At 56.5% G+C, this 14,389-nt stretch overlaps 1 protein-coding gene across 5 annotated transcripts in view; it reads right to left on the bottom strand.

The window, feature by feature from the left end:
- The window catches only part of GRIN1 (glutamate ionotropic receptor NMDA type subunit 1), a 36,977-nt gene that overhangs the window by 4,697 nt on the left and 17,891 nt on the right, over positions 1 to 14,389 (bottom strand). For 3 of the 5 annotated variants that reach the window (XM_068413732.1, XM_068413731.1, XM_068413730.1), the window contains 13 exons: positions 13,061 to 13,205; positions 12,878 to 12,961; positions 11,998 to 12,133; positions 10,942 to 11,069; positions 10,592 to 10,756; positions 10,140 to 10,258; positions 9,328 to 9,440; positions 8,786 to 8,934; positions 7,816 to 7,973; positions 7,164 to 7,325; positions 5,447 to 5,556; positions 4,144 to 4,289; positions 1,401 to 1,511 (listed from right to left, as the gene is read on the bottom strand). In XM_068413732.1, coding sequence (XP_068269833.1) covers positions 1,401 to 1,511; positions 4,144 to 4,289; positions 5,447 to 5,556; positions 7,164 to 7,325; positions 7,816 to 7,973; positions 8,786 to 8,934; positions 9,328 to 9,440; positions 10,140 to 10,258; positions 10,592 to 10,756; positions 10,942 to 11,069; positions 11,998 to 12,133; positions 12,878 to 12,961; positions 13,061 to 13,205 — 1,726 coding nt within the window. The remainder of the gene's footprint in view (positions 1 to 1,400; positions 1,512 to 4,143; positions 4,290 to 5,446; positions 5,557 to 7,163; positions 7,326 to 7,815; positions 7,974 to 8,785; positions 8,935 to 9,327; positions 9,441 to 10,139; positions 10,259 to 10,591; positions 10,757 to 10,941; positions 11,070 to 11,997; positions 12,134 to 12,877; positions 12,962 to 13,060; positions 13,206 to 14,389) is intronic. The other 2 variants (XM_068413734.1, XM_068413733.1) reach the window with 1 other exon arrangement.

Raw genomic sequence — 14,389 nt, forward strand, 5'->3', positions numbered from 1 at the left:
CGCAGGAGATGACAGGGATGCCCGTCTTCCCCGTGGGGTATGGGGGATGAGTGGGGAGAATGCGGGTGCCCCCCCCATGCCTGCCAGGCTTCGAGGTGACAGTGAGAGGAGCACTTTGTGTGAGACGGTGGCAGCCGAGCCCGGCCGAGGGCTCAGCTGTCCCCGAGGCCGTGTCCCAGGGGTGCTCCAGGAGCTTCTTGAGATGGAGCCTGCATTGGTGTCAAAGGCAGCCGCCTCCGGTTCGCATACAGAGCCGTGGCCCTGAGACCCCCTGCAATAACACGTGCTGCTCCCCGAGGTACCCCGAGCCTGTGGCCGGGGACGGGCCACCCCACCGCGGGCGGCCACATCTCCCCACGCTGCTGCCGTCCCCCCGTCCCCGCCATGCCTCGGGCAGCCTGGTGGGGAGCCTGCTCTGAGCAACCCTGGGCAGAAACCCGCCGGTCGCCCTGGGGAGGCGATTTCATCAAGCCCGTCGCGCTGGGGAGGTCCGGCAGCAAAACGCAGCGGCCGCTGCCACACGAGACAACAGAGTAGCCACAGTGCAGAGTGTCATACAACAGACGGCAACATGCAGAGGGACACCGGCTCAGCCCGACAGACCAACAGCCCAACCTGACGCTGAAGAGTGTCTGAAGCTCCAGCACGAGCAGACACGTTTGCACATTTGGAAACAGCTGGCTTTAGAGGCAGCAATTTGGAAATTTTCTCTGGTTACGTGAGAGCAGTTTTACTCTGAGGTGGAAAGCGCAAGTTTGAACCAAGGCTGGGTCTTTAACAACCTCCTCTTTCAAGCCTTTGCGTCTCTTTTCTAGAGCTGCGTTGCTGCTGACGATAACCAGAGACAGCTGTCACTCCTGTGCCGAGGACTACGTCCCGAATGCTAATCGTCACAAACAAAAATCACATGTAGAGAATGTGACACGCATGGCTCTCGGTGAGGTGACACGGTGCCCAAATTAAATCGGGGTGATCATTTTTAGGCATACAATGACAAACAGGTACAGGAACACTCAGGAACAGAAAAAAAAAATAAAAAATAAAAAAATGTCATCGGTTTCAAGAGGTCAGCACCGGTAAGGTGAGCGAAGCACAGAGAGGAACATCAGAAATCATCCAGGCAAAAAGAAAACAAACAAAAAAAAACGAAAACAAAAACTTGGTCGCATCTCCCAACTCATCACAGGACTCCAAGCCACCTCCTGCCTGCCCTGCAGGACCCCAGCATCCTTTGAGGTACACGGGATGACTGACTCACTGACTCACTGACTGACTGGTGACGAACATGAGCTATGCATGTACACTGGCAGCTTCGGGATGGGTGTGTGGCAGTCGATGGGATGGCAGAAGAGAGAAAGAGAGAGAAAGAGAGAGGGCAGAATTGTTCTTCTTCCTCTTACCGTATCCTTGGAGGACCTACGTCTCTTGAAGCTGGAGGCCAGGGTGGAGGTGATGGACCTAAAAGTGGCTTTCTTTTTAGGGTCAGGTTCTGCTCTACCACTTTTTCTATCCTAAAATGAATATGTATAAGTGATTAGATCTCTAGTGTGTTGTTGGAAACGCTAAATCTATTTGAATACTGCCCCATGTCATGTCCTTCATTTAGGTGAGAAAGCTACTGGAGGTGTCCTGTCACTCCCAGTCCTCCAAGGGCGTCCGTGACCCACGGCTACAGCACGGCCGCCACACTGCTATAGCTATGGGGCTGGCCTCGCATCTGGAGCACTGGAAACCCCTCTGGGGAGTCACTCTGCTCTCCTGGGTGTCTGCGTCCAGGCCGGCACGGCTGACCTCGCTTCCTGGGGATGCTCTGCCTGGCGCCCTGCCCCTCGCTTCCACCGCTAGCCTGGCTAGACCGAGAGGTGAGATGCTGCACCTACCACTTAAAAAAAAAATAAATATTGCTCAGGGCCTTTTCTGAGGCTGAATCCTAGTGCCACAAGAGAGAGAGAGGACTGCATTGAAAGAGAAGTCATTGTATGAACATTCTGTAAAAAAAAAAATGTGTTCAAAAATTTAAATGACGCAGTTGTGCAAAGCCGAACGTGGTTGTTGGTGGTGTTTTTTGTTGGTTTTTTTTTTCCCAAAGTAAAACGAGTTAAAAACTAAAAAGGAAACTGGAAGAAAAAAGAAAAGGAAAAAAAATAAAGGAAAAGAAAGGGAGGAGGCGAAGCATTAGCGCTATGATGTCATCGGGGTCGGGATGAACTCAAAGAGAAACAGAACTGAAAGATGTAGGCGTTGGAGTTAGCGAGTCGGACCTGGTGAGCGCAGGCTGGGAGCACCAGCCGCCATGGTGCGGGGGCAGCGAGCCGTGGGGACCGGCCGCGCGCGGCGGCGGGCGCCGAGAACGAGTCCTCCCCAATTGCTTTCGTGCCAATGAGTGTGACCTTTCCGACGGGGGACGGAGTGACCAGGTCTGGCTCTGCTACCGCACGGGGGTAACCAAAATGTATCCCGCTGGTGCGTAGAGCATGCTCGGGGATACATTTGCTCCTCCTTCTCAGTTCTCTCTTTTGCGGACATGCACAAACGGAAAGGAAAGCAAGATGAATGGAATGAAATGTCTTTTTCTTCCATGGCATCTCAGGAAATAGCCATGGCAAAACTGTGATCCCAAAAACCATTATTTTTGTTTGTTTGTTTTAACAAATAAATCTTTCCACTTGCCTACCTTCTAGCAATGTACCAGATACTAGTGCTCTGACGTTTCCTCCTGTGGAAAAGTCTTACAATGTCAAACGGCTCTTTACCATGAGGCTGTTTTACCCCCACAGGGCAGCATGCTTTGCTCACAGTCCCACAGACTCTGCCCAAGGACCCAGTGCAGTATTTTCTAGAAGGTTGGCAAGTGAAAAATGGCAGTGCGACTAGTGTGCTCTGTCCCAGCAGCCTTAACCCCCTCGGTGCTGCTGCTTTTTTTGGAAGCAAAAGAAAAAAAAAAAAGAAAAAAAGAAAAAAAATATAGAGAAATGGCTTTTCCGAGACCCTTATCAGTGAACTGAACCCAGCGAGCTCTCAGGATACAGCAGCCCGGCCTCGTGCTTCCCCTCGCTGCTCCACCCGGGCAGCCCACCCGCAGGCCCCAGCCAGTGCTGCTCCCCCCAGGGCCACCACTCCGGGCTCGTTTTGGGGTCCCCAAGCCTTGGTGTCTCTCTTTCATTCACTGGCTCTGCCGTGAACGGCAGTCTCCTTTAGTTGCCTAAAGGATCTCTTGCTCTTTGAACGCCAGTTTGCTCCCCCAAGGAAGAAAAGCAGCCCGGGCAATTTGGAGAGAGCCTCCAGCTGCCCTAAACTGGTGCTTGGGGGCACCACGGGGCTCAGCCCCAAAAGAAACGGGGTAAGGGAAGTGTGAGGCTGGTGGCCCACAGATGTGCCCGGCTCAGTGTCACTGCCAGGCACCACTGACCCTCCTGAACTCCCCTGCCTGAGTGGCACAGAGGGGTTTCAGGGATGGGAGAAGCCGGGGAGAGCAATGGCCCCACAGAGGGGGCCTGGGGGAGCCTTGGCGCTGACAGGCACCAGCATTGCTGGCTCCCGTGTGGGGAGATGTCTTTGTCTCCAAATGACAAGAGCACGCACCACCTCTTTTTGGAGTTATTCTGGGTTACAAGGGCTACCACACCCCCGGGGAGTGGGCAGGGAGGGGAAGGCAATAGAAACCATCCCTGGAGCATTTCTCCCCCTGAGCTCCGGGCAGGGATGCTCAGCGGCAGCGGATTAACCCTCTCGTCTGCTGGGGAGCACGGCCGGAGCCGGGCAGCAGGGCAGAGAGCCTGCGAAGGGAGCCTCACCGGCACCACTTGCTTGGCCGGGGCAAGATGTGGCTCCGTCACGTGGTCCCCAGCAAAGTCCCCATCCCGAGCACTGCTGGGGGCATTTGGGCCAAGTCTCTATCCCGGCTGGAGCTGTGCACCACATCTCCTGGGAGAGACAGCATCGGCCAAGGGCAGCTCCCGGGGACAAAGCAGGGACCCTATCCTACAGCTTGCTAGGCACCCAGTAACGCCCAGCTGGAGTTACTGGGGTGCGGGGTGGGGGATAGAGGGCCCCATGCTAATCCACAGCTCTGCATTCACTGATTTGGTGAAGGAATGGAAAACGCACCTGTTGGAGATTTGCGCTAAAAACGGTTTGTCCTACCTGCAGGTTTTTTCTCCACACATTAACGGCCGCAAACGCCAGCTGCATCTGCTTCCTCCGCGCGTCCTTATGCCTTTTGTAAGCTATTTCTATGAATATTAAAAATATCCCGGCAACAATACCTCCAGCCACCAGCATAAACACACCTGAAATAAGCAGGAAAGTTACAGGGGGCAGTGGAAATTGCACCATGACACTTCATTTCCTCTGTATCACGCTCAGCAACAGGAGCATCTGCCAACCCAGGGTCCCCCTGTCCCCCCGCCATCCCCCCGGAGTCCTGGAGGGGTCAGGGACGGGGAACCCAGCAGAACAGGGCAGGCGCTGCAGGTTGGGCACCCACAGTGATGGGCAGAGAGGAGATGGGGTGCTGGACATCCGTGCAAGCTCCTGTCGGTTGGACACTGGGCACCAGTGCTGCAGCGATGCTGGGACAGGCATGGTGCGCTGGGTGCTGCGCTGAGCACCAGGGCAGACCCTGTCCCCTGGGGCTGTAGGGTTGTTTGCACCAGAAACCCAGCTTTGGTGCTCCCGTTGGGCTCCTCAGGAAGGACAGCCATGCACAGAGCTCTCTTGTCCAGCTGCAACCCTCGGGGCTGACAATTTGGGAGTGGTGTCTTGAGGAGACAGAGCAAAGTGCCCCCTCTCTCAGTGCTTCTGCCCTGGCTCGCGGTGCCAGCGAGGACAGGGTCCTGTTGGACACCCCTTGTCCCACATCACCACATTGGCTGGGCGAAGAACTGGCAGCACTGCAGAGCTGCAAAGGGAGAGCCCGTCTGGGGGAACTCGCAGTCTGTGCAAAGGGGGACCAAGAAAAAACCCCTCTGCACCGATTATCCTCCTCCTGCCCCCTGCCCCACTGCTCAGGGCCAGCCGGGACACGCTCCTCAGGGCTGGGGAGCTGCCCCTCGCCGCCAGCTCCCTCCTGCAGCAGGGTCCTCACTCGCCTCCGTGGCCACTCTCGCCTCCCCCGAGGTGCTGCTCCCCTCTCTCTGCCTTGGCGACAGCTCTGATTCCACTGTGACAGCCGCGGTTTGGCCAGAGCAGAGGGAGGGGAGCAATGTTCAAAGCAGGACAGCCCCACCGATGAGAAAGCCACCCCAGGGAAGGTGGGGGAAGCTTTGCGGAGCTGTTGCGGACAAGGTGGGGTTGGAGCCTAACACAGCAGCCTCCCAGCGCTAGGAAAGCACAAACCCAGAAGCAGCAGAGCTTTGGCCTGAGAGGAGAGCCCCGGAGAGGAGAATGTCTTGAGCGAAAGCAGGGCTACCCAGCGAAGAGGAAGAAAGAGGTTTGCAGAACAAACCTGCCATATTTTCAAAGGTGAGTGTTGCTGGGGCATTGCTACGGGAATCACACTCCTGATACCTCACCCAAGTCTTGTCCAAATCCTCCATGAAGCCGTTCTCGTGGGATCTGAAAGCACAGAGACAGGACAGAGTAGTCACTGGGGACCAGCTGCAGGCAGCTGGGGCACACGCTCTCTGTGCCTTCGTGCCCTCCGTCCTATGACTCTGCACTTGCCTACAAACACACGGACTGACGATGTGCGTGTGCGCACGCCTGGCTGACCGTGTGTGTGCACACATGTGTGCATATATGGCTTTTGCAAGGGGAGAGCGTATGTGGCATGTCTGCAGTGGCGGTCTGCACTGCCCTGTGCACAGCCAGTGCTGCCACGAGCCATGTGCAGGGTCCACAGCTGCCTGGTGCCCTCCTGCACGGTCCCTCCACCTGCCAGGGCCACCTGGGAGCTCAGGCAAAGCTGGACCCCAGTCCTGTCTGGTGATCACCAACACCCTCTAGATTAGGGCAGGGGCAAAACTGCTGCCTGGCAGCTCCCTGCTGTGCACGGCGAGGGCTGGGACTCCCCAGCAACTTGGTGTCACAGCTTGGGAGGAAACAAACCATGTCCCCAAAGTGCCCATTTCTGCCTGAACAGCTAGTGGGGATGGAGGTGGGCACAGAGCACACGTCCCACAAGGGTCCCCCTGCTCTTTTCTCCCTCTTGTTCCTGGCACATGCACACCGCCTTCCTGGGCCACCCGTAGCCCTGGTCTTCCCCATCCTCTCCCAGGATGACACCAACGGCTCCTGCTGCCCCTCCAGGCTTCTCACATTGTTGTCCGTAATCCCATCTGCCCCGCTGCCACCCATCCCCATGGTAAGACCACACCAGAGACAGGGTCCCATGGCTCCCTACGTTACCCTCGGTCCTGCCCGTGTCTTCCACATCCTGCCCATCCTCTCTCTCAGGTCTTTCATCTCCGCATCTTGGGCAGGACCCTGGTGACTCCTGACCCTGTCTCTCCACAAAATTAATCTCACACGTCCACCTCCCTCCGCTTGCTGCTTCCCAGCTGCCTGTTACTCCATGAACACATTCCTGTGTCTGCAACGAGTGTGGCATTTCCGAACACAAGGAAATCCCTTTTTACCCATAATATCAGATTGACTTGGGTCACCCCACGCTGCAGGCTAATGCAGGTATAAAAGCCTTAGCTGGACTCAACAGGGGTCCTGACTTATTTCTGCCTAACAGGAATAGCCAGAGTTGAAAGAAAAACCCCTGGCAGATCAAGCTGGGGCAGTGCAATGCTGTCACCAGGCTGAGCTCGCAGGGAGAAGTGGGGAAATGGCAGCACCCCTGCCTGCTGCTGCAGCCCGTGCCCTGCTCACAAGGACCTGGGGCTGGATGGCCCCAGGGCTGCTCTCTGCCAGCTTTGCCTATGCTCCTGCGGCTGGGCACAGCTCCTACTCCCGGCCCTGCACTGCTCTGTCCTCCCACAAGCTTCGTCCTGCTTCTCCAGCCCTGTGAGCCATGGGTGCCCATCTGGGGCCATGGGTGCCCACCCTGGTTGCTCAGGCACGTCCCCTTTGTCAGGAGTGACACAGCAGCCCCCAGAGCCCCTGTCCCTCCAGAGGGTTTGGAGGGTGGGGTGGCAGTGCCTGGCACGAGGCTACTTGTGTGCTAATACATGCAGCATTCGGGGCAAGCCCCATGCCAAGAGCTGTGTACGGACTTGAGGATGGCCAGGGAGACGTTCTGCTTCCACGGGCTGTCCTTGCGCATCCCGATCCCGAAGCCGGAGCGGAAGAAAAGCTCCCCCGTCGTCACCAGGTCACACTTCTGGGAGGCTTCAAACTCCAGCACTGCCGAGTCCCAGATGAAGGCGTGGAGCTTGCTGGACACCAAGAGAGGACAGACAGGTAAGGTTGGGCATCCCAGCTTTTCTGCAGCCACCATGGGAGCAGCAAGGGTGCTCCCAGCCCTAATTTAAGCACTGATTAGCATCACCCTCCTCCCAGTGGGGTCTGTGCTTGCTGGGAAGCAAAAGGCGTGGCAAAATTTTGGAGGAGTGTGAGGGGTTCACATGGGATTTGAAGCCACCCAGCCTTGCACAGAAGCAAGCTCAGAGGCCAGAAAGGAAGGCCATGGCCAAGGCCAGGGCTCTGACTGTGCCTTCCCCCATACAGACCTTGTGCTCTCTGTCCAGAGACCTGGTATGCACTAGGACTAGGAAGATCCCACCCAGCACCAACTGGGCAGGTCCCATCAAGCCATGCTTTGACTGCAGCTCCCTCCAGGTTTGCATCAGCCCTGCTTGCTCCACCAAACTGCAGCTCCCTGAGACTCTTCCCAGCATGGCCAGGCAAGGTGCTGGCCCCACTCACTTGTCCCTCACTGCCTGGATGGCTTCGGCAGCGCTCTCGTAGTTGTGCTTCTCCATGTGCCGGTACATGGTGCTCAGCTCCACCTGCCGTCGGAAGTAGATGTCCACCGAGCTCTGCTTCACCGTGGCGTAGATGAACTTATCAGAGGGGTTGCGGAGCTGAAAGGCAAGGGCAGGGCTCCTGTTTCTTCTGTCCTTCATCAACCAAACTGGCTCACCCCAAAGCTGTGTTTCCTAATTTCTGATCTCCTTCAGGAACCTGTTTCCCAGGGAAGACCTTGATCTCTTCGGCAGAGGTCAAGATGCCATGGGGCAGTGGATGCCATGCAGCAGTGGACACTCTGGGACCATAGTGGTGGGGCAGAAGGTGCTATGGGACAGGGACACGGTGGCGCTTAGGATGCAGGAGGCCTGTGGATGCCATGGGGCTGGCAGCGCCGTGGGCAGAGGATGCAGTAGGGTGTGGGATGCTGTGGGTCAGCGCTGCTGTGGGGTACGTTCCTGTGTGCTTGGGATGATAAGCTGTGGCTTTGTCCTTGCCAGAGCAGGAAATGGGTTTGAGGCATGCTGGCATCTGCTGAGAGTATTGACTGCACCGCAGGAACAATTTCATTAGTTATAACTCATCCATAATGAATCGTTTCCTCATTGGTTAGTGCAGGCTCTCCAGGAACTGGCAGGCAGTTTGGCTGGGTACGTGCTATTTCTGGACAAGTTTTTTTCCTGCTGATCCCTCCCTGTGTCTGTCCATTCCCACCCAGCACAGGGGCTCAGACCCACCAGCAAGAGCCCTACCAGCAGAGCTACCCAGGGCTCAACCCCCTGGCACAGACCCACAGCCATGTTAAAGCAGGGCTCTGGGTACTACAAGCCACATTATATGAGCCAGGAGATACCCACTGGAGGCATCTCCTGCATCTCTGCCCAGAGGTGGACAGGGAAGGGGAAAGCAAGCGAGGAGGGGTCATTACCCGGGGGTCGTTAATGCCTGTAATTCTCTCCTCAGGCCGGTCTAACACCAGGAAGGCTGCCAGGTTGGCAGTGTATGAAGCCACAATGATCATAGCAAAGCCAGCCCACACCATGCCAAGAATACGGGCAGAGAAACTCCGGGGAGCACCTGGAGGGAGAGAGGCGAGATCAGACTGGCACGACAAGGGCTTGACTTGGTCACTAAAGTCACGTCCACCCCACATGAGACCAATGGCTTCTGCATTGCCCAAACCAAGAAAAACACGGCTCCTTCCAGGGCATGATGTGTCTCACCCTGAGTGGATGTGTAACCCTGGGCAGGAGAAGCAGCCCAAGGAAGACCTTTCCCATCACTGATGGTGAGGGGTGGCAGGATGGTCTGCACAAGTGCCACATGTGTGCCACCCCCAGCATCACTGAATGTCCTACCAGCCTGCTCCAGGGAAGCCTCAGGGGATGAGAACCCCCCAGGGAGGCAGTGGAAGAGGGCACGGGCAGGGCAGAGCAGGGCAGAGCAGTCCCACTGTGTGCTGTGACCCACCTTCTCCGATGCCGGAGTTCAGCAGGACTCCCCAGGAGAACCACATAGCCGAGGAGAGGGTCAGGGCATCTTCCTCCTCCTCCTCGCTGTTCACTTTGAACCGGCCAAATGGGCTGGAAAACAGGACAGAGAGCTCTTCTAGTTTCCCTTATCCTGGTTCCCAGGGCAGACACTGTGCCCTCAGTGTCCTGCTGCAGCCCAATATCACCCATCCCCATAGACTGTGCCTATTCCCCAAACAGCTCTTCACCCCTCCCGTCCCTCTGCCTTGCATGTCCCCTCTGCTGATCTGCAACCCTGTCCAGCTCACACTGGTAGTGGTCCCATCACGCTTATCTCCCAGCCAGAAAGATCATCTGATCCTGGGCAGCTCGAGCCTCTCCCACTGCAACATGGAGGGCTCACTGCGGTTTAACCGCAATAGCCTCTGGGCACAGGACTGACATGGGGACAGGCTCCCTGCCCTCAGAGGAGCTGCCTCGAGGCCAAGGAAGGGGATTAGCTCAGAGCCCAGGAGCTGATGGTCCCCTTGGTCAGGCACCAGCATGACACCTGGTCTGACAGGCGTGTTCCCACATATCCACATGCCGGGTACCCCACATACCCATATCTCTCAGCTTAGCAGCAGCCAGAGAGTCCAGAAGCCTCATCCCAGGGTTGATGGGGCACAGAAAGTGGGTGTAGCCCCTGTGAGAGCCTTCCGAAGGGCTGCAGGGCTGTGCCTGAGCAAGACACTGCGGGGACCCAGGGCACGGTTCCCAGGAGCACCTCCCTGTCCCCTCCAGCCCTTGGGTGACCCAAAGCGCACTCACCTGAATCGGTCTAAGAGGTACAACATCACTGCCACCACGTGCACAGACAGCCCCACCAGCAGCCACAGCGTGCTCTGGAAAGGCTGCATGAACGAGTCCAGGGTGCTGCGGGGGATTTCCTAGCACACAGGAGAGAGGTGAACAGAGCTGGCACCCATCATGCCTGCACCTTGCACTCCTGGCTGGATTCACAAGGGCCCCTGCCTTGCTCTGAGCTGCTCTTGCTCTGCTACACAGGAAGGCTCAGGGGGGCTGAGACAAGATCCATCATTAAAACCACCACCCAGGCTGGCATCCCACAGCAAAGGCTGGGATTTGAGGCAGCTGCCCTGGGGTGGGCAGGGGACAGCAGCTGGGGGAGCTGGGCATGGTGCAGGAATGGCACATGTCTGCAAGCTGGGGAGCAAGGGGCACCTCCCCTGTCCTACAAAACAGCCCAGCCCAGCCCATACCTTCTTCACAAGGATGGTGAGGCCCTGGTACTTGAAGGGCTTGGAGAACTCAATGTACTGTGCTCGCTCGTTGTTGATGGTGAGGGGAGCCACAATCATGTCCGCTTGGCCACTCAGCAGCTCCCCCATCATCCCGTTCCACTCCTTCTTGTTGCTGTTGTTAACCTGCCAGAGAGCCAGCGCAGGATCAGCCCACTGCCCTGACACCTGTCCCCCACCAGCCAGGACCCCCACACACGTGGCCGGCGCCCTGCACTGCCCTCCCACCCCACCCCTGCTCCGGAGAATGGCCTGGGGGTGTTTCAATACACGATACAGGCAAAGAGGTATCACAGGCTGCCAAAACTCACCCGCTCTTGGGTACCAAATTTACCATCAGCCACCAGGTGAACCTCGTAGGTGAAGTTCATCACTCCTGCCAGCCGGATGAGCAGGTCGATGCAGAAGCCGTAGCAGCACAGTGCCACGGTGGGGCGGCCTGCAGGTGGGAGAAGATGGGGGGGACAAGTGGAGGCAGCCCTTTGCCAGGGACCCCATGCAGGACCCATGGCTGTCCCCAGGGAGAGCAGCCACCTGCATGGCTCTGGTTTCATATGAGATCTAATCACGTTATTCAGGCAGGGCCATCCGCTTTGACCACCCTGTCCCACTGCCTCCATTGCCTATGGGTGCTGGCAAGCTGGGCAAAAGGGGTGTCATTCGTTTGCTATGTCCCAGTGAGGTGGGCTGAGAGTTGGTGCTACTGAGCCACTGCAGGGGACGGAGGTGGCTTGGTGCATGCAGGCTGTGCTGGAGGTGTGCGAACATGAACCCATCAGGTTGAACATGGCCCAGGACACAACTCGGGGCTAGGGGGTGGACTTGTGCCCAGGAAAGTGTGATGGGCCAAGGGGATGCACTTCAGGTGGGTTTAGGCAAGCCTGGCATTGCTGAGCACCTCACAGTCCCCACCAGGTGCTCACTCCTAATCCTGAAAAAGGCTTTCCATAACAAAATGGTTTGGAACTGGTGGTGTTAGTACCAGTGCATCAGGTGCTCATGGGCCTTGGGGTTCTCGCTTCTGCTTTTGATCAAGGCAAAGAGAATTGGAGTATGTCAGGAGACAGAAACATGGGATGCAATCTGCCAAAACAGCCCTGGAGCCCACCCAGAAGAGAGACAGTGGGAAAATCACCTGTTGGGGTCAAAAACCTGAGTCCAGTGCCCAGTTACTGCACAGCACTACTGTGGGACTGAGCTGACGGGGGGGCATTTGGGGGCTGAATGTGCTGTCACCTTTCTGCTCCTTATCCTCTGGGCCTCCTGTGTGACTGAGCACCCTCCCTGGGGACCCCTTCTTAGGACGGGAGTCTTCATCAGCTAGGTGTGCTGGGGGAGACGCTGCGCTCACCACCAGACTGAGTTACCTGGGATGGTCTCGTTGGGTCCAGTGCAAAAGACCTTTTTCACAGGGTCTCCATTGATGGTGAATTCCTCCCTGCACGTCCCATCTGCTTGCGTGGGCTTCACATACACAAAGGGCTCTTGGTGGATTGTCACGATCTGCAAGGCAAAGCACAAACACCCACTTGTCTCCATTCCCCTCCAGAGCTATGTTCCCTTGGGTGGGGAGCTGGGCTGCCCTCTCCACGCAAGCATGGCCAAAATGCCCTGGTGCCCTCCTCAGCTGCCATCTCAGCACATGAGACCGCTCAGCCCAGCAGCAGGACCTGGCTTTGGCACGGGGAACATTTGCTTTCCCTGCACCCAAGATGAGGAACAGCCATACCAGCATCCTCCTTTGTGTGGCACTTTCAGCTCAGCCTCAACGCCTTTCACACCCCTCTCCCTAACAGCAAGCTGATGAGAGCCACCGCGTAGCCAGTATCAGTGCCCTGAATGGTGCCCTAGACACTGTCACACTGCCCCAAGCTACTGCAGATATTTCATTCCTGTCCTGGACCTTTTCACTGAAGCAGCATCTCAACGCATCTGCACCACTTCTGCAGGAATTCTCTGCTGTTCTCTCTCACATCCCCTTTCCAGCCATCTCTTTCCAAACCAAAGGATGCCTGCCGCCCTATCTAGTTTGTCTCCAGTTGGAAGTTGTGCTCTAGCTCTGAACACCCTCCAGTACTTTCTCTAAGTTGTTCTGCTATATCTTCTCCAAGAGGGCAGGTGCCCTGGGTTTGCAAATGCTACTGACAGCTGCAGAGGCAGCAGAGGGAGTGGGAGGCAGATGAAGTCACAGCCCTTCATGCAGAGAGCTGAGGAGACCTGCCATCTCCTAATGCCATTTGCTGTTACCTTCAACTTGGTCGACATCTGGTAGCCTTGCGGTTTCTCGGTTTCTCCCCCTGGCCAGATAATCTTCCGGTCGTTGGTCAAGACCTGTGATAAATCCCAGAGGAAGGAGAAAGACATGAGGCCGTAGGTAGACATCCCAGCACACACACCCCTCCTACCCAACCTGTCCAGGCCTGTACGTACATGGCTGCCATTGTAAATCCCAACTTGGACCAGTTTCCGATTCTGCAGGTTCATGATGCTGTAGTTGGCAAACTTCCTGTCCCCATCCTCGTTGAACTCCACCCGTCCGGTGACACCCTCTGCATACTTGGAGGACATCAACACCCTATGGAGAGAAATACAGTGGAGCCAATCTAGAAAACCTGCTGTGGCCATTGGGGCACCTAAGAAGGCATCAGAAAGGCAAATGCTTTCTCTCAGTTGCCTGCCGTATGCCCAATACCCTATGGAAATCCAGTCAAGGCTACCTATGGTCTGTTCATAGACCTATGGTCATCCCCTCCTGGTGGATGCAGTCAGTTTCCCAAATGTTGCACTACCATGTCTGTTGTCATTGCCCCTTGTTTTCCACCAGATCAGTCCCATTCCCTTAAGCAATGATCTGTCCCACAGCACCCAAGGACACCTTCCTCTGAGGGCCCCTTGGGAGCTGTGTCCATGCAATGCTCATGGTGCTTCTGTCTGGCACCAGCCCTTCACAGCCTGGGTAGTGCCCCAGGCATGCACGTGCACCACAAAGGGGAGAACCAGCCCTCCAAACCCTGGAAAGACGATACTGAAGACATAGAAAAATTGTCCAAGCCACTTGCAGTGCACCATAGACAATACTCGAATAGCTCGTGCCAAAGATTGTGTCACTGCAGAGGATGACAGAAATTTTTCTAAAAAAATCTCCAGGCTCTGCAGGTCCCATGCTCAACAGAACCCAGATCTACAGAAAGGGCATCCCATAGACACCACAACCATGTCTGCAGGGAGCAACCCCTGGCACAAGATCCCATTGCCAAAAGCTGGACCCTGGTGCCAGGTTGCACACTGCAGAGAGCAGCCCTCCCACACAGCAAGCCGTGATGCAGAAGGAATTGCTGCTTTACAGAGATCCAGCCTGCAGAAGAGGCCCTTGTGTCTCCAGCATCTGCAGTGATGCAGCACAAAACCCCACGTAGCACAAAGATTGGATTCTGGGAAGCGCAGGCAGCATCTGTCGATCACACTGCCCACGGCAGCAAGATCCACCACGCGCATGCTCCGGTCTGCTGAGACCCCACCACCCAAAACCACATCACCAGTATTTGCTACAGCAGACAGCAGCCTGTCCCGTGCATGGAGATCTCTTGCCCCCAAGTCCTGCTTGCAGCACACTGGCCACAGCCCTGAAATGTTCAGCAAGAAGCGTGTCCGCAGCACTGAGCTCCAATTTGACAGAACTATCCCCCTACCCTGATTTGGCATAAAACCCCCTTTCTCCTCTCTCCCACCCACAGAATTAAGATCCAGAATGGAGGAGAT

Source organism: Nyctibius grandis, chromosome 16 (assembly GCF_013368605.1).
Source record: "Nyctibius grandis isolate bNycGra1 chromosome 16, bNycGra1.pri, whole genome shotgun sequence".
NCBI classification, from domain to species: Eukaryota; Metazoa; Chordata; class Aves; order Nyctibiiformes; family Nyctibiidae; genus Nyctibius; species Nyctibius grandis.